The sequence below is a fragment of the Populus euphratica genome, unplaced genomic scaffold (assembly GCF_000495115.2).
Source record: "Populus euphratica unplaced genomic scaffold, PopEup_1.0 scaffold46.1, whole genome shotgun sequence".
Lineage (NCBI taxonomy): Eukaryota > Viridiplantae > Streptophyta > Magnoliopsida > Malpighiales > Salicaceae > Populus > Populus euphratica.
The window spans coordinates 3,134,920-3,157,361 of record NW_011499852.1 but is presented as its reverse complement, the minus strand read 5'-3'; the positions used below and the strand labels follow the sequence as shown (position 1 = coordinate 3,157,361).

The window sequence follows — 22,442 nt, the reverse complement described above, 5'->3', positions numbered from 1 at the left end:
AAATCAAGACAATATCATTCAGAAAACATCATGGCATATTTACCTTGTGTTCCAACTAGGAAAGATATAGCACATACAGAAACAAAGCATTAAGGATATGAAAAATCCATTCCCAACTATTACACAGTTTTCTCTTTGTTAGCAAGAATCCTGGAAATTAAAAAAGACTCTTTTTCTAGCCATAAACCCTAAAATATCTCTTATAATCAATCCAACCAAATGATTTCTATGGCCAATTATACAGCAGAGTTGCTATGCCATTCTCCTTTGCAAGCATTATGAAACCCCACCAAACTTTCACAAACAAATGTGTATTATTCACAATGAGTCAAGTAATTTGTTTCAAACAGGTTAGGTTTCCAAAAAGAAGCAAATACATTATCCATAAGTGTGCAAAACAAAGCAATTAATGATCACAAAACAACCAAATAAATGCACTTAGTTCCTACAACATGCATGTCTACGCAAATAAGCAGTAGTGGCGACATACATTAGTGTTAACGTCATTTCAGATTCACACACAAGCAAGTAGTAGTGCCAAAAAAAATTCAATTAATTAATAAAAAAAGCTTCTTTAGCCATAGAAATCATAACTAGAATAATTAATATTATCATGGAATTTTGCGATATATAACTAATGCACAAGCATAATGTTGCTTTTCCTTTTCAAATAAGTTTGTGTTTTCTTAGCAGCTTATATTTGTTCCTTCAATATCTGGAGCATTAAAATAATTGAATAGAATCATATTACAATTGCTGATGGGAAGCTAGTCCTATGCTATGAGGCATATGCACACCCTATGAGTATTTTGATAGGAATGCATCCTCTTAACGCTAGGAAAGGCAGAGAATCACATAGCTATAATGGTTCCGCAATCAAATTCAAAAGATGAAGTCTCAAAAAATTATGATGCCTATTTTGATGATGAAACTAATTGGAGATAGATGCATTTGGGAAGGTAGAAGGCCTACCCATATCCTAACAACACCATAATGCAATTATAGAAAGAAATTCATTACTAGATGACATTGTTCAGCTCCTAAACAAAAAAAGAATATAATTAATTTCCCACAACTTTCCCAGTACATGTTTGATCTGCTTCCTATCCTAAAATTAAAGTACCAAAATACATGCATACAACCCGATTCAAATGAAATACATTGATGCTAAAATCATTGAGGGTTAGTGTAATATCTAAAAAGAAAAGAAAAAACCCAGAAACCATTACCAATTGTAAATCCATAATCACCATAATATTAACAAAGATTCAACTGACTTGATTTTTGTTATTTTATTTTTTTAATGAAATATAGTTTGATGATCTTGATCTTTTTTTGGTAATTTTTAGCCAAGGGGTAAAGCAAATTCCAAGTATTTTGATAGGTACTTTTATTAGTTCAGTTACTAATTTATTTCTCATGCAAGAACATAAAACATGGCAAAATAAACCACCATTGAATAAAACATAAAACATGAATAAAACATAGAACATATAATTACAAGGATACAATTCTCATGCAACAACATCATCGGTATAAATTCTTACGTTCTGGTGAGCGGAGAGTCGAAACGTGTAAAATCAAAGACGTTGCTGTTGAATAGAACCAATTTCTCATTTTTTAGTTTGATTTCTTGTTCTACTTGGTTGCTGTGATTTCAGGATTCTTACTTCTTGCAAATCTGGATGGGGGAAAAGGCAAAAGGGTAAAGTAGAAAAGGAGAATGTGTACATTGACAAGGGAAAGGGTAAAGTAAAAGGGCAGTTCGCATTGTATTTCATTTTAGCAGAAATCATGAATTCGAACTGGTTTTTATGTTTTTTACGGGTTGACCCGATTTCATGCGAGTTTAACCAGGTTTGACTAATTTTACTGCTTTTCAAGTTTTAAACTCAATTTTACACGTTGCCTTTTGACTCGTAAAATCACCTTACGAGTCAAAACTTGTTTTTAACAATCATGGTTGCAATCTCTTAATGTTATTGAAAATTTTAAAGAAAATTATTTTTATGGAAAAAATATCAACAATTTAGTTTTACACTAGTTAAGTACCAATTTACATCACATGTAATATTCCAAGTTAATTTCTAAACCAAAAGAATAAAGAGTAAGTGTTGCGAGCATGTTTTTAGTACCATGAGATTTTTTAATTGAGAATTGTAAAGTTGATGCTTGCGTTTAATAAAATAAATTGAAAAATATATCATACCAACAAATCATAAAAAAAAGAGTTATTAATGCTAATTATATAAAAACAATAAAAGAGTTAGATGATGTATTGTGCTCTATAAGAGGAAACATTGTGGACTCAAACATTGTTTTCTTTTTTTCTTGTTCCAGTCACTTATTTTTTAATTGATCCTTTATTAATTTGGAAATGAAGTTAGTTGTTTGCTTTGTCTGGCTTGGTATTGGTTACTCGTGGTCTTGAGAAAGAAAATTGATTCTTGATTGATGCTTGATTTGAAAAAATTGATTTGGATAAAAAAAATTAAAGTAATGACTTAATCTGAACACTAGACAAGTATTGAGCACTTTTTTTCTTGTACGCACCAGGGGCTGAATTGCATTAGGAAGGAGAGAAATTTAACTCTTTTTTCTTTTTTTTTTTTAAAAAATTTAATCCTTTTATATTAAGTTTTTTTTATTATTAGAATTAATAGTTTTTTTTTTCTCAGTTGCCTATACATGGGAATCCTATGATGTGATGGAAAAAAATTTAAAACGTGTTTGATGCTTAATTTTGCAAAATAAAATTTAATTTTATTGATTTAGAAAACTAAGGCTCAAGGGATTCAATTTGACACCAAAATAATTCCACAAACTAAAAAGAATAGGCATGACAAATTTTTCAGTGCGTGCAACGCACTCGTTAGTATATGCAAAGCTTTCATACTCTAGTGACATGTGCAATTTTGTCTAGTGGCATAACATCGTTGTCTGTGATTAAGTTAGAAATAGTGCACCAATCTTTTTAATTGTCCGACGTAGGTTGGTGATGGATTGGTTGCGAGACTCTAATAACCTTTTCTTTCTTCTTCTCCCTATTTTCTCTCTTCTTTGATCAGGATTCATATTGGTTTTTAAAAATATAAAAGTTGTCTAATCATTTTGTTTTTGCATCAAATTCTATACTCTTTATTTTGATTACTATTTATTTTTTTTAATTGATTTTTGTTTTCAATTTTATCACTTGACATTTAGTTTCATTTAGAATTTATATCAAATTTGATCATCATTCTTTTTATTTCTATTTGTTTTGTTTTGGATCATTTTTCTTAATTGAGCTTTTTTTCACCCCTTAATATTTGGTTGCATTTTATTTTTATGTCAAATTTAATCTTTATTTTTTTATTGCTATTTGTTTATTTTTGGAATCTTTTTTTGATTTTTTTTATTCAATCCATAAGTATTTGGTTGATTGAGAAATTATCATCATGATTTTTTTTTAATTTGCCTTTTAATGAGTTAATCCCGGCCTTATGACCAATGTCATGGGCTTAGAAGATTAGCTCAAGTTGACTTCAATATTTTTTTTAGTTTTTAAAATTAAAATTTTTAAATTTTATTCTTCAATATTGGATTAGTTGGGGATTGAACTATGTCGTTTATTTCACTTTTCTTTTTATAAGGTTATCTTGATCTCAAGTCTTAAATTGTGGCTTGACAAGTTAGCTTGAGTTAACTCAAGTCTTATTTTTTCATCGAATTTTTTAAATGATGATTTTTTTTTCAATTTTATCTTTTAAAATTGAATTGAATTGAGAATTGATAATTGAGTTTTGTAGTTTATTCAATCTACTTTCTACAAGTTTATCATGATTTTACGACCAAGTCGCCGATTCGACAAACTAACTCAAGTGGACTAAGGTTTTTTTTAAAAAAAAAATTGTTTTTTTCCTTCAACTTCGTCCTTTAACATTTGATTTACTAGAAATTGAACTTTATTTTTTGTTTTTACTTTTTATAAGGTCATCTCATTCTCATTTGATTTTGCTATATTATCAAAAATGATCACGGAGACCTTTTAGGAATACCAGAAGGATATCTTTTATGATATTGACAAACATTTATTTTTTTGTAGTTAGCCATTGCCATTTTTGTTGTTTATCTCGATTTATTTATTGTTATTATCTATTTTTTTAATTATATTATTAAATTAACTGAAATTATTGAATTTAGTGGAGTTAATAATTAAAGTCTTAGATTTTTCTTAATTTTTTTAAAATGCTAGCAATGCTTGAGTATCTTTAACATTAGGAATAATTTGGCCCGGTCAACGACATAGCAGGAGATGCCTATGCACGTGCAAATATTTTATCTCATGCAATGATATATTTTTTGGATTTTTTACTTAATTAAATGATAATAAAAATTGATTTTTATAAAAAATGTAATGATTTAGATTCTATATATATATATATAGTCTAATTCTCTTTTTCTTGTTAATGTATTTTTTTAACAAAAAAACATATATTTTTTAGCAATGCGTTTATTGCATTGAAATTGAAAGCAATTAAAAAAATTATATGAAAAAAAATCTCAATGATTTGAAATAAGGAGAAAATAAAAGTATTTTTTAAACCAAACCCCTCGCACTTGACAAAATGTTCTTTTTATTTGAAATATTGTTTTTAAATGGTAACTTATAGTGATTTTAAAAGAAAATTTTAATAACAAATAAACAAAATCTTGAATTGATAATTTTAATGCAAATGTATTTAAAATATAAGAATATAAATTTTTTAAAAAATATATAAAAGATTACAATAAAAAAAATGACAAAATATATTTCATGGCATTGAATATTTATGAGTAAATATTTTAGAAAACTATGCATATTAAATTTAGTATGTAATTATTTAGAAAGTAATATTTACTGTAAAAATGCTAATATTATTTGAAAACATTTACTTAATAGAATAATTATCTATATATCATTTAAATAAAATTATTTATAAAATAAAAAAAAAATAATAAAAAAATTAAATAGCCATTATAAAAAGGAGGGTTAGTCACATGCGGGCTAGAAGAATAGGCCAGCACATCTAACCCATAATTAAAAAAAACCCAAGCATGCCTAGTAGTTTTTTTCTTAATGACAAGTAGCAATCAACCGCCCTTAATTCTTTTTAAAAATTGAAATAGCAGTGTGATGCTTGCTTGATTTTTTTTTTTTTCAATTTTTGTTGTTATTAAAGGTGAGTCTAGTTATTAAAAAATCAAGATTCAAATTTTTAGACCCATGCCTAGTTTTTGGTTTTCTTTTTCACCTAATAGCATGAGAAAAAAAATCTTGTGAACTTCTAAAACTTAATTTTCAACAATAAAATATATTTTAAGTTTAAAAACTCAAAACCAAATTAAAATTAAAATTTTATTGAGGTTCAATCTATTTTTTTCAAGCATCATTATAGATAAAAATCACTTCTATTGAGTTTCTCTCTCAATACAAAATTTATAAACACCAATATCAAAATTATTGGTGGTAAAGAGCTAACTCTCTCCTTAACCATTCCGATGACTTTTTCTCTTCACTCAACCCTAAAGGATTGAAACATGAATAAAATTTAGGACCAAATAATAATAACATGGAGAGTAGGGATGGGATGTGAAAAAATTGAAACTTGAGGACCAAATAAATAATCTTTGCTTGCCTTTTGCAGAAAAGAGCTTTGTTTCCTCTTTTATGTCAATCTTGATCCTTCATCTCTCAATTTGTTTTTAACTAAAAGCTAAAACTCTTTTTTGTAAAATTAGTCAAGAATTTGATGCTAGAAATTGAAAGAAGCACCAATAAAAAAAATTAAAAACAAAATTCAGCATATAAAACCTTGAAAACATAACTTCAAGATACAAAATTGAAATAAAATAAAATTCAGTAACCAAATTATAAACTATGCAAAACTACAGGGATTAAGATGTAAGAAAGTGATAAAAATATTAGCGAATTAACAATAAAATGGAGTGCGTGCAGCGGTTTCTAAACAGTTAAATGTTTATCTAGTTGTTTTGGTTAATTATTATTTTTTTCATTAGATTAAAATGTTATTTAGAAATATGGTGTAAATTGTGTTTCTAAAAAATTTAAAATTTTTTTAGGTAAAATTTAATATATTTTATATATCATGAATTATTTTAATATGTTGATATAAAAAATAATTTTTAAAAATAAAAAAATATTATTAATATATATTTTATCATAAAAATTATTTGAAAACCTACTAAAAAACAACTTTCCGCCCTTTATATAAAAAAGGCCAAAAAATAAAATACTCTCATCGACACTGTAGTAACGTAGCCGGGAGCATAAAAAATCAGGTGACCCCCAAACCTCTTAATTAAATTAAATACTACCTGCATGTAATAATGGCAAATAATAACAACAACAACAGCAACAACAACACTACAAAAAACCAAAGGGGCATTTCGAAAATAAACATTTAAATCGACTCCTCTTCTTCATCCTGAAAACTCATTAGATCCCACCCATAGAAGGAACCCTAACCAGGGCAAGGCGCAGGGTTTATCAATTCCTCATTTCTGCATTCTGTTAACTCCAGAAATCGTACAGTCATTGAAAAACCAAAAACTCGATCACATGGAACCCTCAGCGCCTAGGGTTCTCTTGGTCTGCTTCTTATTATTCACCTCTTCCATCCATGGAGAGGAATCCAACAAGAGTAAATTTCGAGACCGAGAAGCTACCGATGATGCTCTTGGTTACCCTCACTTGTGAGTTCACATTTCAATCCTTTTCTTTTTAATGAATTCTGCTAAACTAATGATAGACAGATATACATACAATTTTGGTTAATTTGAATTCCTATGTGTTTAGAGATGAGGATGCTTTGTTGAACACGCAGTGCCCTAGAAATTTAGAGCTGAGGTGGCAAACTGAAGTGAGCTCTAGCGTTTACGCTACTCCGTTGATCGCCGATATCAATAGGTGATAAAAACAACTCCCATCATTTTATTTATTTTATATTTTAAATTATTATTTGGATTTTAATGTTAATTTGTATGCATTTGTTTTAGTGATGGAAAACTTGATATAGTGGTTCCTTCTTTTGTTCACTATCTTGAAGTTCTAGAAGGTTCCGATGGAGACAAAATGCCAGGTAAAGTTTCGTTTATCTTGGATTGGATCACTTTGATGCTATGAATAGGAGTTAAACTGCAACATTTTCATCAGGTTGGCCTGCATTTCACCAGTCAACAGTGCACGCAAGTCCTCTCCTGTATGATATTGACAAGGATGGTGTGAGGGAGATTGCTTTGGCTACCTATAATGGAGAAGTTCTCTTTTTCAGGCATGTTTGTACTAATGCTATGTTAATGGCTTAGGAAATTTTGTTGTGGTGTGCTCGAGCTCACTTGTCATTTATATTTTCTATTCTAGGGTGTCAGGATACATGATGACTGATAAATTGGAAGTACCTCGTAGGAGAGTTAAGAAGAATTGGTATGTGGGTCTGGATCTGGATCCTGTGGATCGTTCTCATCCAGATGTTCATGATGACCAACTTGTCTTGGAGGCTTCTGAGAAGAAATCTGAGTCTCGTAAGTTAAATGTTGGATTCATAACAGTTTGTACCTCTGGTGCCGCTTATTTTATTTGCTTTAGCGTCAATCTTTTACTGGTCATCTGAGTAAGCTGCCTGCAGTCCCTGTTTTCTTTATCCTTTGAAGCTTTGCTCAGCTGGTTTGATCTTCCTTTATGTTTATATATATGGCAGAGTCCATAAGGGACGTCAGTGGTTTGAGCTTGGAATTTGAACTTGGAGGTCCTGAGTTCAAATCTTTTAAGGGGGGAGTGTGAGGGTTTATGGATGTGGGAAAGGCTGCTCCCCATTTTGCATGGCTAAAAACCCCTAGGAATCTTGAAATGTACCTAAAGAAATGAGACAGTGTAGAATCACACTTCATGATTAATTAGAACTAAGACATTACATTCCATTTCTCTACGGGCACATTTGGTAACCTAGAATGATGGATAGGGAATCTGAATGCAAATGAGTGGCTTTAATGTGCATGGTGTGAAGAACTAGGAAGGAGATTAGAGCTACATGACATCAATAATAAATTTGACTGTATGATGGTAATGACAGCCTTAGGGAATAGGGGTATTGACCTTTAGGGTCGGGGTGGGTTCGGGGTGGTGGGAGTGGATGTTACGAGTGTAGTGGCGTGGATGTGTTATTGGCCTTGGTTTTAAAACCTGGATCCTGTCAGTGGTTATAAAATATGGAAGAATGTCTTTTCATTTCTTATCTACTTCGCATACCCATTTTACTATTGTGTACCTAGCACCAGGGATGTGAATGAATGAACTTTCCTATCTATTCTCATTGCTAGACTTTATTCCAAGTTGACAAACAGGCCCCCCTTAAGGATGACAGTACTGAGGATGGTGAAATCATAATTGTACCAATTATGTTCTTATTAATTTGGAAGGCAAAGAAAAAACATAATCACATCATTCAATCCAGTAGTAATCTAAGCATAGGAGGAACTAGAAAGCAGCAAATTATGGGTGATAATCTCCAATGTCTTCAACAGTTTTCCAAGCTTCAATTGGCTCCTTATACACATTTAGGCCTGGATGCATATTGTGCTGCCATTTCTTACATTGATTTTTATTTGAGCTTCGTTCAGGAGTGCAAGCAGAATATCAATTTTTCTTTTTCAGGGAAATTCTAACATCTATATGATAACCTGAACCCTGTCCAGGTGTATTTGAGCCTGATCTGGCATTATATGATGGGAAAAATCCAAGAAACTTTGAGAAACTGACTTTATTTGGTAAATGTTGACTGTTTTTTATTTGCAGATACAACTGGAAGTACACATCAAAATACACCTGAAACAGACGCTTCAATTTCTACATCAACAGAGAATAGTCATCCAGAAAATGCATCCAGTGAGCCTGAAAAGAAAATGAACGAGAATCAAACTGAGCCAATTATCAAACTGCCCTTGCATGTGGATAACTCTTCTCTAGGTGCCAGGTCAAATGGAACCGATAAAGCTGAGAGTGGAACCAGCAATGCACATAATGGAACCAATACGGTAGATAAGGGAACCAATAATGCAGAAAATAGAACAAACACTGGGAGAAGGCTTCTCGAAGTTGACAATTCAAAGGGTTCACAGGAAGGTGGCTCAGAATCTAAAGAGAATGACCATGAAAATGTTCATGCAGCAACTGTTGAAAATGATGAAGGGTTAGAAGCAGATGCTGATTCATCTTTCGAGTTATTCCGTGATAGTGATGAATTAACTGATGAGTACAGTTATGACTACAATGATTACGTAAATGAATCCATGTGGGGAGATGAAGAATGGACAGAAGGGCACCATGAGAAATTGGAGGATTATGTGAATATTGACTCACATATCTTGTGCACACCTGTGAGTCTAAAACCTAATAGCAGTAATGCATTGCAATAGATGACTTTTGTTCACAGATGCAAGTAAGATGTGGTTATAGCAATCAGATGACATTTTTCTCTCTCTTGTTTTCACCAGGTGATAGCTGACATTGATAATGATGGAGTAGCTGAAATGATTGTTGCAGTTTCATATTTCTTTGATAACGAGTGAGTTCTCTTTATGGTGTCACCACTATATATTTCCGTATTCTTATATAGTGAAAATCAGATACTAATTGTGCACTGGTTTTTAAAATGAACTTTAGCACCTAATTGAATATTGGAACAATGACCAGCCTATCTCTCTCAGTCAATGAAGTAATGTTGATTTTCAGTCAATGAGGTCCATGATTTGATTGACAGGTATTATGACAATCCAGAGCATTTGAAAGAACTTGGTGATATAGATGTTGGGAAATATGTTGCCAGTTCTATTGTTGTATTCAACCTTGATACAAAGCTAGTTAAGTGGACTCGAGAACTAGATTTAAGTACAAATACTGCAAATTTCCGTGCATATATATACTCTTCACCTTCAGTGGTTGATTTGGATGGTGATGGGAATTTGGACATTCTTGTTGGGACTTCATTTGGCTTGTTCTATGTCCTGGATCATCATGGTAAACTCAAGTTTGTGCCCTTCATTTTCTTTATCATTTCCTCTTTGTATCATGTCATCCTATCTTCTACTAAATGAGCTTTCATTGATTTTTTATTTTTATCTTCCAGCTTTATCAGCTATGTTATTCTTCATACAAAATCACTTGAGTACAAATTTCCATGTGATCTTTTCCTGTTCTAAATGCAACATAGGAATTGGCATTCAAACTCTCGTATCATGCCTATTTTACTCTGGAATAGCTTGTGCAACTCTCTTAGCTTCATAGGCATTTTATGATTGTTTTCACTTTTTTTCTGGTTGCTGAGTTGGAATGTGGTTCAACTGATACATTCTTTTACTTGTCACTACATGGATCAATTTATTAATATTTTCCTGGTTTAGAGTTCTCTGAGGGAATTCAAAGTGGTTTGAAAGATGAACAAGAAAAATCTGTCTTATCAACACTCTTTGCTTTTCAATTTAAATGCATGCAATCCAACTATTAATCTGTGCAGTAACTAGAGAACTATTAAATTTTACCTGATATTTTTTTAGAATGACATGAAAAGGAAATTTCTGATGTTTTTACTTATGAGTTTCATGCCTTACAATTTTTACAAATCAAAATCTGATGTATTTACTTTTGAGCTTCATGCCTTACAAACAAAATAATGTTTATGCAGAAATCTGAGAGTATTTTCTTCCATTTTAACTGGCTTATCAAGTGTGATGTTCTAATTCTCCAAATGAAGTTAGAATCTAAAGTTCGTCTTTTATTCAGGAAATATTAGGGAAAAATTCCCTCTTGAAATGGCTGAAATTCAAGGTGCTGTAGTTGCAGCTGATATCAATGATGATGGGAAAATTGAACTAGTGACCACTGATGTACATGGAAATGTTGCTGCTTGGACATCACAAGGAAAAGAAATTTGGGAAAGAAACCTTAAGAGTCTTATTCCCCAGGTCAGTTGGATCTCTATTTCTTACTTTCTTCTTCTTATGATGATGTCTGTATGAATTAACTATGATCTCCTATATGTGCTGTCCACTAACTGTATTTCTTAGTTAATAGTGGTCTACTGGTGGTACAATTGTAAGATTGAGCAATGGGTGCTTCATTGCTTGATCTGGAAAGGGTCTTGTCTTGTTCCAGATTTAGATTCTTGCAAAATCTTTAAAAAGTAAGGTACTTTGTTTCCACATATTACTTGTATAGAAACGCACAAAATCACGAAGAAATTGTTATTGTATTATGGATGTAACTGTGCAAAAACAAGTTTCATGATGCTTTATTACTTGCAGTAGAGGATGTGAAATTCTAGAGCAACAGAAACTTCATTCCTTATCTTGTAGAAGCAAGTCATGCTCATCCAGGAACTTTTCATTCAATGCAGAAATTATGATTCTAATATTATTTGCATGGAGGATATGCTTGTTTGTCTCTCCTTTTTGTGTATGAGCATTGTCTAATATTATTCTAAAATTATGATTCTAAAATCATGCTTGTACAATATAGATTGGAGTGGGGGTGGGGGTGGTGATGGCAATCATGCTTTTGACCTTAGACCCTGCATAAGAAAAAAAAATCAAACATTGTCTATACTTTTTAGATGGCATGGGCATATCTTTTTGTCCTTGGAGTAGGTTCTGAACCCAAGACTTTGCCCCTCTTCTTTTGGAGAGCACTGCTAGGCATGACAACCATCAATATAATGGTCATCTCTACATATATACATGTAATTACATATCTGAGGATGATACCCTTTGTGTTTACAACGGTTTGAATGTGAAACTACAAACTGAATCCCAGCTTGTATATGATCTTCATTTAAATTGACGTGATATGTAGCTTGAATACAAGCTAATGTTCTCAAGCCCTAAGGTTACAAATCTAAACTTTAGAGAAATGTAGAGAAAACTTTAGTATTTTATGAAATCCGAATAATAATCTAAATCTCAATCTTAAAATAAACCAGACATCCTTATTTATACTGGTTGTAGACCTAAAATCATTTTTAGGAAAAGATTTCTAATTAAAACTTACCTAACTAATATAATCCATCTAGCATTGGGATTTCTAAATAGTAAAATAATAATTAAACTAAAATTCCTAATTTAAATAGGAAAAAGAATCACAATACAACAAGGTAAATAAATACATTCCCTCATAGTAACTTTTAAGCCTTATTTGAAGGTCTTTTCGATCTCCGATCATCATGAAATTTTAATCTAATAGGAAATAGGACTTTTAGAATTTTCTGTTAAAATTTCAGCTCAATTCAACAGTTAGATTAAAAATCATGCTTGATTTACCTTGGACTCTTAAACTTTTCAAAACCTAAGAATCTTAACCATTAATGACAATGCAATGAACATTATTATGCCAAGAATAATGAAGAAATTTCTCTACGTCAGCCCCCTCTACTTTCAATAAACTTGCCCTCGAGTTATTTGTCAAGAATTGAACTCTTCCACATCAACAAATACTTCGAATATAGCAATGTAGCCAACACGTTCACAAAGTAGCGTGGCTTTGACTTGTGAACTCCAAAATTTAATTTATGATATGTGTATGTTAAAGAAAAATCCATATTTAATATTCATACTTTATGTTCCTATGGAGTCCGCTTGTAATTCTTTTCCACATTCTTCTACTTCAAACTTAGTTCGTCATCATCAATGACCTCTAATACTTCAACCTTTGTATCTAAAAAAACTTCAAGATAATCTTTCATAATATCTTTAGAAGAATTGTTAGAAATTATCATGTCCTCCATTTCCTTGTTTGCAGGATCTCTATAATCACTACAAGATACTAATTTGTGAGCTTTCTAGATTTATTCTTCACAATTAGTAGATGAAACATCAACAAGTAGAGTAGTATTTGTAGCAATGTTGTTGTCTCTGTTGTGATGTTGAAACTGTTTACTTTGAAGATGACATCTCTTCCCTAATTTCCTTCAATAAAAGACAAATAATAACAATCAAATTGCTTATCTATTCTATGTAAAATCTCTTTATAATAATCCTTTATAAATTCCAAAAGTAATGATCATCTCAAATCCTGTCAAGATGGGATTAAAAGCAGACTAATACGAGTACTAAAGTCTAGAAATTCAAACCACCATAAGAAAGTTTGTGTGCTACAAGTCTTATCTTTTGATGATAAGGAACCTTATTGAAATAAAAATAAGCTTCCAACCCTGCCAATTAGTTAATAAATCTTTTCTTTGAAAATCTCCCATCATAGAATGGAATCTCATAAAATTCATGAATAGGTCCGGAGTTTGGCTTGCCTCGAGGTAAGTCTCTAGGCAAATTCTTCTCTTCTTCTTCATGATCCCTATTTGTGCTTCCCATCATTTGAATGATATGTTCCAAATTAGTCAATATTGCCGCCGTTGTTTGCTCAAAACGATCTAGTTTATGTGATTGGTTCCTTGCGCTGCCTTGTGAGCCCTTAGATGACCTCCACTCCTGCATCGCAGAATGGGTTGCTATTATCTTTGTCCATCAAATAGACCAGCTGCTCCAATACCAATTGACACGGCGTATAACATGGATATAAGCTAGAGTTCTTAAGCCTAAGTTATAGAGAAATGTAGAGAAAACTTTATAGTATTTTATAAAATCTGAATAATAGTTTGAAACTCAATATCAAAATAAATTAGACATCCTTATTTATTCTAGTTGTAGAACTAAAACCCTTTATAGAAAAAAAATTCCTAATTAAAACACACACAACTAATATAATTCATCTAACATTAGGATCTCTAAATAGTAAAATATTAATTAAACTAAAACCCAAATACAACTAAATAAAGATAATCCCGCACAGGAACTTCCGAGCCATATTTGAAGAAACCTAAAAAATTTAACCATTAATGAAACAATGTAATAAACATTATTATGCCAATAATAATGAAGAAATTTCCCCAATTCATAAATGAAGATTTTAGCAAAAAAGTGCTTGAGTGTTTGATGATAAAGTGATATGACCTTCATATAAATAAGATTTAATTGCATGTGTGTTTGATGATGAGTGATCTAACATAGATTGCGACATTCCTCAGGGTCCAACTATAGGTGATGTTGATGGGGATGGTCGTACTGATATTGTAGTTCCTACTCTATCAGGGAACATATATGTTCTTAGTGGCAAGGATGGTTCTATTGTTCGGCCTTACCCATATAGAACTCACGGTAGAGTGATGAATCAAGTTCTTCTCATTGACTTGAGTAAACGGGGGGAGAAAAGCAAGGGACTCACACTTGTTACAACATCATTTGATGGTTATCTGTACCTCATAGACGGACCAACTTCTTGTGCTGATGTTGTTGATATTGGTGAAACTTCGTAAGATATGCTTGTATCCTTTAAGTTTTGACTCTTCAATTTATTTATTGCACTATGTGATTTATCCAAATCATGTCTCTCTTTGCTCAGATACAGCATGGTCTTGGCAGATAATGTTGATGGTGGAGATGATCTAGATCTCATAGTCTCAACAATGAATGGGAATGTCTTTTGCTTTTCAACTCCTGTTCCACATCACCCTCTCAAGGCATGATAGTTGTGAATCTATATTTGTGGTGACTTCTTGTATGTTATATGCTTTAAGTATTAAGCATATTGTGCAATTCTCAGGCTTGGAGATCTACTAATCAAGGAAGAAACAACGTGGTGAACCGCTACAACCGCGAAGGGGTTTATGTTACACCTTCATCAAGAAGTTTTCGTGATGAGGAGGGTAAGAGCTTCTGGGTCGAATTTGAGATTGTAGACAAGTATAGATTCCCATCTGGGTCTCAAGCACCTTATAATGTCACTGTAAGTTGCTCCTTGTACATTTAAATTATGGTTTTCAACAGCAATCCAACGAGCTTAAAATTCCAATTTTCATATGGAACAATGCAGACAACCCTTTTAGTTCCTGGCAATTATCAAGGTGAGAGACGAATAAAGCAAAGTCAAATCTTTGACCGTCCAGGAAATTATCGGGTAAAACTTCCAACTGTTGGAGTGAGGACTACTGGAACTGTTTTGGTGGAGATGGTTGATAAGAACGGGCTCTATTTCTCAGATGACTTCTCCCTTACATTTCACATGCATTACTATAAACTGCTGAAGTGGCTCCTAGTCCTCCCAATGCTTGGAATGTTTTGTGTGCTTGTCATCCTTCGTCCACAAGAGGCCATGCCATTACCATCATTTTCAAGGAATACTGACTTGTGATAATCATCTTCCACTCCAGGTGACCAAAGGGGATGATAGTTTCAGCCGAACAAAGGCCAGAAACTAATGTTGGCTGAGATAAAAAAAAATTCATGACCATGAAAAAAGTTTTGGCGGCTGATATCACATATTTTTGGCTATGTTGAATATCAAAGGAAGTGAGTCCAAAGTCTATAGGATGTTGGAACTTGTAACATACTTGAACTGAATTGGTGAGTTGAATTTTTTACACCAAAACCTGGAGAATGAACAAAAATGTTCTCTCCAAAATCAAATACAAGTTCTGCAGGGCCAGTTCAAAATCCTTGAGGCAATCAATAGATTATTTACCTTTGAAGCTACCTAGTTAATCGCTTTATTCTCTTTCCGGCATTGTATTTCGTATTAGTTAACTGCATTACATTTCGACGGACCGGAACATGCTGCCCACTATCCTGTTTTATCCTGTTTACGGTGGTGTGTAGCCCGTGATTTTTCATTTCCTTTGCCAAGCAGTAAATAATGAATCGCGGTGCCAGGATGCGAGTCCTTTACACGATGTGAACTAATGCTAGCCTGCATTCCCAACCATCACCAATATGCCAAGGATGGTGGTTAAGAAAATATTGGCCAAGCTGGATTAGCTAGCTGCTAAGGCAGCGAGGAAGATGATTAATTTGGGCAGCCAGCAAAACAACGGGTATTGATAGAAGATCGACTAGAAGTTCATCTTCAATATTGGCCACTGATGATGACGGTGGTGAATTGTAGGTACGGGAGTAACCGTACCGTGATTCAAAAACACCGAACTTGCATGGGAAGGTTTTGGCTTTTCATTCTCAAAAAACCCACAAAAAAAAAAGAGGGGTTTGATTCTGGAATCTACACGTTTCTATACCCAGAGCATGTAATTTAGACACATGTTTACATTAGAGAGAAGCAAGAAACAGTCAGGGCGGCAAGATTGGGAATTGAGAATTTCCATGCATGATTATTTCGGTGGTAAAACAGAAAAGGTGCTTACAACATAATCAAAATCCCTGCAAAATAGGCCTCTTTCCGAGCCTCTTGATTTCTCTATCCATCTGACCAGTGAGCATCAATCCAAACATCTTGCAATCACATCGAAAAGACCATATTGGATGCCCAAAAGTTAGAGGAACATTCCGTTCCACAAAGAAATGGCTGTACCAAGCGAATCCATACCCAACCAGCGGCACAAAGAACAAAAACCACAAATTGAAAACAAGAGAGTACAGCAATAACAGTATACTTGAAAGCGTGCCCACAAAATGCAAACGTCTTGTTGATGGTTTTGAATGTTGAGTCACATAGAAAGACCAAAACTCTTCTAAGCTCCTGAAATTCATTATCTTCGACAAGCAACAAAACAAGAAGAACCAAGTTCACGAATCTTGATTGCTTTCACTTTTAGCTCAACTTCTTGATTAGTAGATGATCTTTGAAATCCACTTATGAAACCCAGCAAGAATTCTATCTGGGCTTGGTGTGGCTACCAAGAGAGAAAAGAGGGATGTAGCCTTGTGAGATGCTGGGTAAAGGGTATAGGCTTCGAAGCTGAGACAATAATTGGAAGCAGAAAGCAAGGGATTTTTTTTTTTGGCGGAGTTGACTGTAAATTCGTGCGAGAAAGTTTTCGAGATGGATTTTGGTGGAGTCTTTAACTCCCCACCTAGCTTTTATTTTTTATATATATATATATATAATTGAAGATCCAACAACCAATAAACATAAGTTGAGTGGTTTTTTGAGTTTGAAGGGTGAATACCTGCTGGCTGTCTCATTTTTATTAGTGGAGAAATGAAAGTTGGTTCGGTGCTCATTTGGGAAAAAATTATGTGATGGAGAAAATTTGGGATAAGATATCCAACCAAGATACATGCCAAAAAAAAAAAGGTAAAATAAAAGGAGCTAACGTTTGTTATCAACTCATCTTGTAAATTTAATAATTCGTTCAACGTTTTTTTATTTTTTTTCTTGGAAAAATTAAATCTATAAGATAAAATTGGAGGGAATGGATACAAAAAGAGGGAGACGTTCTTCTGGTTGCTACAATTTTGCCACTGGAGTGTTATTGTCAACATTATCTGACACTCCAAATCGATAAATTTTCTATTTACCGACGGCGTGAGATTCTATATTGACATGTTGTCTTCATCTTTTTGTAAAGCTTTAGACCGACTGATGGGTGGTGAATTACAGAATTATCACTGCAGTCTGACAGGTCTTCCAAAGACATGTAGGGCGAACACGAACTAGCTTCAAGGATGAGAAGTTGGACTGGTAAAATGGAGTATCCAATGTGAATAACTTCCTTGGTTCTCAGCCATGAACAATCTTGCATTCGAACCATGTTTGCTGAAATCAATTATTATGAAATTTATCCAGTAATGTTGTTAGGAATCGGCTTCACATGCCTTCAAGACACTCAAAAAACAAAGACGTTCGCTGTGCACAGCAGATTTTGAAATCGGAATCGAGCACTTGACTCTCCAGTCCAGTATAAACAAGAAGTTACGAGGACGATTATTTATGTTGCTTGACACCAATTTTGTCTTATAGTTTGATACTGTGTACACTAATTCCTTGTCCAAGTTCATTCTAATGGACATATCGAAGTGAAAACCACCCACTAAAGAACACAAGGAATGCATAAATGCACGCAGTAAACAGACTGTACACCACCGATTCCCTCCATTCTAAACATTTCATGCCTAGATTGATTTGACTTAAGATTTTAACCTACATCAACTCGTATTCTTCACCCTTTTACATAGATATTATTCCTAGTTCTAGACCTGAGCTGTTTCCAGAATAGTGGAAACTTCACTTACACTCGAGTCTAGTCTTGAAAACTCGCTCTCCTGTAGCAAACAAGTTCCAAAAGATGGCTGTAACGAAATAGAGCCCTGCAGTGACTCTGAGGAACGCCTGGGAAGATCCTGACCACTGAACAAAATAACCTGTTCCAATCGCGCTGATTATTGCTGCTAATGTTCCAGCTGAACTTGCTATTCCTGTACAGCAAGTCATTATATTTGGTGACAAAAGTTTAGGTGTAGGTATTTAAAAGAACATTGATTATCTAGTTGAAAACATCTCCAAGAAGCCCTGAGCTTACCATGGAGAAATCCTGCATACTGAGGTGCTATATCCTGATTAAAAAGAAAATAATAAGTGAAAATGAGCTCAACTGGAGGTGATCCAACTAGCAGGAGGAGCAGTGAGTTTACTCGTAGAGCTAATTAACAAGATACATCATGGTTAAACTTGCTTGCATGTTGAGAAGAAAGCCAGCTTGGCTGAGAGAGCTCAAGCTCAGTGCTATTGTCATTAGAACAGCCGAGCCACCGGTGTCTTGGCATAATTTAAGCAGAGCAAGGAAACACCAGGTCCAATGCATCTAATAGACTGCACATTTAAAAATTAATCAGCCTAGCAGTCATGTGAAAAGGTATCTGCCATATCAAGCGAGTCAAAATTTTACTTCAAAACCAATGTATAAGGTCTGAGCTTCCACCGTTAGGTCTTCCAAAAACATACCTAAGATAAGAGAGCTCACTAATACTGTGATTTACAATCAATTCAGCTCCCCCTGCTCTCTTTTTCCTTTTTATTTATTTCTTTTTTCTGGTTATTTTCCAATTAAAACAAGAATCACATGCTAAGTATATAAGGCACACTTTCCCTTAATGAGTAGAGGAATTACCTGCATGATCTTTCGGACTGACGTCAAAGAGTAGCCAGCCTTGATCAACTAATCGGATTATGCCGCTGTAATGTAACCAGAAATCGCCATTGTTCCCCATGGGACAGCGCTAAACCATGCCGCTTGCTTCAAGTTCACATTAAATACCTGCGTTCAAAAAGAAATTTGTGATTAACTAATCATAGAAGTCTTAAATATGCTATTTACTGATTCAAAATAGCATATCGTCTCATAAGAGCTGGTTTCTAAGCACAAAGCTCTCACCATGATCCTTCGACGTTAATAAAATAAAACATAAGGGGTAATAATAACTTACGGTGTTGAAATAAATAGGCATCCAAGATAGAAGAACAAAATATCCCTGAAATTTAGAGCGTTTGATAATAGGAGACGTAAGTGGAGGAAGCTGGCCACTATTATTTGCTGGAGAATCAGTTTTACCAGCTTGGATTGACCTCAGCTTTGTTTTGCTAACGAAAGGGCTATCTCTTGGATCACTGGTGACCCCTTTCGCCCGTCTTGTTAGCCATAGAGACGGGAAGAGAACAGAAGGGCCAGAAAATCCAATTGCTGGCAACATAATTGGAGTTAACATTAGGCCTACGACATTGCCACGATGAAATCCAGCCATTGAAATTCCAACTGCACTTGTCTGATGTGTTACTATTTGTTTGTTTTTATATTTTAAAAATATTTTTAAAAAATTTATTTTTATTTTATTTTTTTCAAATTAATTTTTTTAATATTTTTAGATCATTAAGATGTACAGAACTCTGCTTGTTTGAATCCATTACAAAGACAATAACTAAGCAATAATTTTAAGAACTCCACAGACTATGAGTATTGAAGGAAACAATTTCTTTGTGATGAAAAATTAGCAAGGATGAACAAATATACTCGTAATGCATGCTCGTAGGGGCAATCATAGTGGGCAAATAAAGCTTCAAATATAAAAATCGCTAACAAATACAACATAAAAACAAAAAATAAGGGGTCCCAAAATTAGATCGCTTAATATCAATGGCAGTAATGTGATCTGAAACAACTATTTAAGGTGACGCGGGGAATTTTGTGCATTCCATTGAGTTTTCCAGTCCGCCTGACATCACTTGTATGTCGTTAAAAAATCCCCAACGAAAGATGATGGTGGTACAGAATAAACTTTCAACGGAAAATAAATTTAAACAATTCATAACTTTTACCACAACTGAGCCTCGATTATTCAGAACTTTAAATTACATTTCGAAATTCTAATTCTTGAATGACGACGGTGGTGGTGGTGGATAATCTGAGCTTCTCCTACTAGGCCCAGATGGAGGAAGAGGAGTATATTTAGGGAGGTGTCCAAAGTTCCAACCCTTAAGCAATAGCCTTGGAGGTGGTGGTGGAGTATCTGAGCTGCCTCTGCTAGGCCCAGATGGAGGAATAGGAGTATGCTTGGGAAGCTCTCCAAAGTTCCAGCCCTTCAATGGCGATGATGAGTCCACTTCAGCAAGGCAAGATGCAAAGCTTATTGCCAATAAAAGGATAAAGGATATCCATGATGAACGTTGACAGAAAAACACCATCGTTCTTTCTATCGTTTTGGACGGCGTCTGTAACTTCTGTATCTCTCGTTTTACGGTCTCATGGTATTCTCAGTCCCTTTAAAGAGGTTCCAGAAACTAAAATGGGCGTACTTTATTCGGAAGTTTGATGCTATTTAAAGAAAAAAAAATAATTATTCGAACCAGAAAGGGAAGCAAATCTTGTTTCCTCGTTTTCCTTTTCTTTTTCTATTTATTCACCTCGGGATTGCCGCATATCCTTACACACGGTTTTAACATATATAAACGGGATCATATAATTTCCATAGATAGCATTATTGAATTACGGATCATGATTTGCGTAATTATTGAAATAGAAATATATATCAAATAATCGAAAATTTTAATCATATCAATCAATGCTAAGCTTAGTATTTTTCTTATGATCTGATTCAAGATAGGAAAGATAAAAACAATGAAGATAAAAAGTAATTTATCTTCTATTGTTTTGAGATTCTTTTTATTTTTTTTATTAAGGTTGGTTATTTAACCATTTAAATACATTTTTAAATTTAAGAGTTATAATTGATCACATGATAACTTTGATTCCTTTTTAAATGTCATATAAATATTGGTCATTTAATATTTTTTGACTTGTTTTTTAAAAGTTAAAATTGGTTATGATCATGATAAATTTATAGTAAAAAAATAAAAAAATAAAAAACTTAATTTTTATTTAACTTAACATTAAATAATAAAAATAAAAAAATAATTAAAAAGATAAAAAAAATTACCTCAATTAATTTGAATTAACATACTAAACGTGACTTATAAAATTTAAATAACTCAATAAAAAATAAACTGAAATAAAATATAAAATCTAAAATAAACTGAAATAAATTATAAAATCTAACACCTACTAAATTTAATACTGAAAATTAAAATTAAAAAAAATTAATTAAGTTTCAACTTAAAAATAAATAATTAAAAAAACTAAATTAAAAAAAAAAACAAAACAAAATCACTGCTTAGTACGGGTTAATTAACATACAAAATGTATTATCATGTATCCGTGTTTTTAGGCTTTTAGCATGGGGGAGTCAAATTGTTTAAGTCCAAATATTTGAGAGATGGCACAGTAGCCCTTGAACTCTTCTTGTAGCGGTAATTAGGTCCTTGTTCGGGTCGTAATGCTAAATAAGTTCAATCAATCTCTTGTTCTGTTAATTATGAACCATTAACATCCTGATTAGCCAACTACTGTTAATACTGAGTTCAGCACAATAAAAGTGTATTTAGCAGTATGATAGCGGTTGTTTTTTAAATAATTTTTTGTATCGAAATACATGCTAATGATATTTTTTATTTTTTAAAAATTATTTTTAATACCAGCACATCAAAACGATCCAAAACTTATAAACCATATTAAATTTTAGCAAAAACAAATTTTGAATTTTTTGGGAACGCAGGTTGAACTGTGTTCCCAAACAGCCCCTAAAAAAAGATGTTATTCCCAATTATTTTTTATAATTAGGATATTTAAATTTTATCCTTTTTTATCACTAAATTTAATTTATTCTAAAAAAAAAACTCAGTGATACTACCTTGTTCTTGTTTTATGTCTCCAAATAGCATACAACAATGAGATATCTACAACAAGAAATATAGTAGATGTCTCTAAATAGCATACAACAATGAGATATCTACAACAAGAAATATAGTAGAGTCATTAAAATATTGAAAACCTCAACTTTTATTTATGAATTTTAATAATTATAAAATAATATTTGATTTTTTCAAAACAAGATACTCCATGATTATACTAAAAGTATAGGATAGAATATAATCTATCAATAAAACTTTTAATAAACATGAAGTGGGATTAACAATTCATAGAATGAGAATAAAACCACCCTTTAAAAATTAATAGAAAGAG

At 32.8% G+C, this 22,442-nt stretch overlaps 3 protein-coding genes across 4 annotated transcripts in view; 1 reads left to right on the top strand and 2 right to left on the bottom strand.

Annotated features, from left to right (window-relative positions):
- Nucleotides 1-6,385: 6,385 nt before the first annotated feature.
- Nucleotides 6,386-22,442, top strand: part of LOC105121968 (uncharacterized) — a 30,476-nt gene continuing 14,419 nt past the window's right edge. The window contains exons 1-14 of one of the 2 annotated variants that reach the window (XM_011020854.1): nt 6,386-6,735; nt 6,839-6,949; nt 7,039-7,121; nt 7,196-7,313; nt 7,403-7,563; nt 8,834-9,414; nt 9,532-9,602; nt 9,798-10,054; nt 10,817-10,998; nt 14,109-14,392; nt 14,483-14,600; nt 14,684-14,866; nt 14,954-15,290; nt 18,179-18,185. In XM_011020854.1, coding sequence (XP_011019156.1) covers nt 6,602-6,735; nt 6,839-6,949; nt 7,039-7,121; nt 7,196-7,313; nt 7,403-7,563; nt 8,834-9,414; nt 9,532-9,602; nt 9,798-10,054; nt 10,817-10,998; nt 14,109-14,392; nt 14,483-14,600; nt 14,684-14,866; nt 14,954-15,271 — 2,601 coding nt within the window. In that variant the 5' untranslated portion in view covers nt 6,386-6,601 and the 3' untranslated portion in view covers nt 15,272-15,290; nt 18,179-18,185. Of the gene's footprint in view, nt 6,736-6,838; nt 6,950-7,038; nt 7,122-7,195; nt 7,314-7,402; nt 7,564-8,833; nt 9,415-9,531; nt 9,603-9,797; nt 10,055-10,816; nt 10,999-14,108; nt 14,393-14,482; nt 14,601-14,683; nt 14,867-14,953; nt 15,750-18,178; nt 18,186-22,442 lie in introns of those variants that run through there. The other variant, XM_011020855.1, reaches the window with a different exon arrangement.
- On the bottom strand, nt 16,159-17,085 carry LOC105121969 (transmembrane protein (DUF962)). The gene has a single exon (XM_011020856.1). The coding sequence runs from the start codon at nt 16,618-16,620 to the stop codon at nt 16,282-16,284; it is 339 nt and encodes a 112-aa protein (XP_011019158.1). The 5' UTR covers nt 16,621-17,085; the 3' UTR covers nt 16,159-16,281.
- Nucleotides 17,785-20,548, bottom strand: LOC105122034 (probable anion transporter 3, chloroplastic). The gene is given in 7 exon segments (XM_011020936.1): nt 17,785-18,288; nt 18,393-18,426; nt 18,546-18,619; nt 18,622-18,682; nt 18,981-19,127; nt 19,297-19,643; nt 20,284-20,548. Coding segments are annotated over 7 exon segments (1,119 nt in total). The 3' UTR covers nt 17,785-18,097.

Excerpts from the sequence above, each read along its gene's own strand:
- LOC105121969 (XM_011020856.1), bottom strand. The coding sequence starts at position 16,620 with ATGAATTTCAGGAGCTTAGAAGAGTTTTGGTCTTTCTATGTGACTCAA.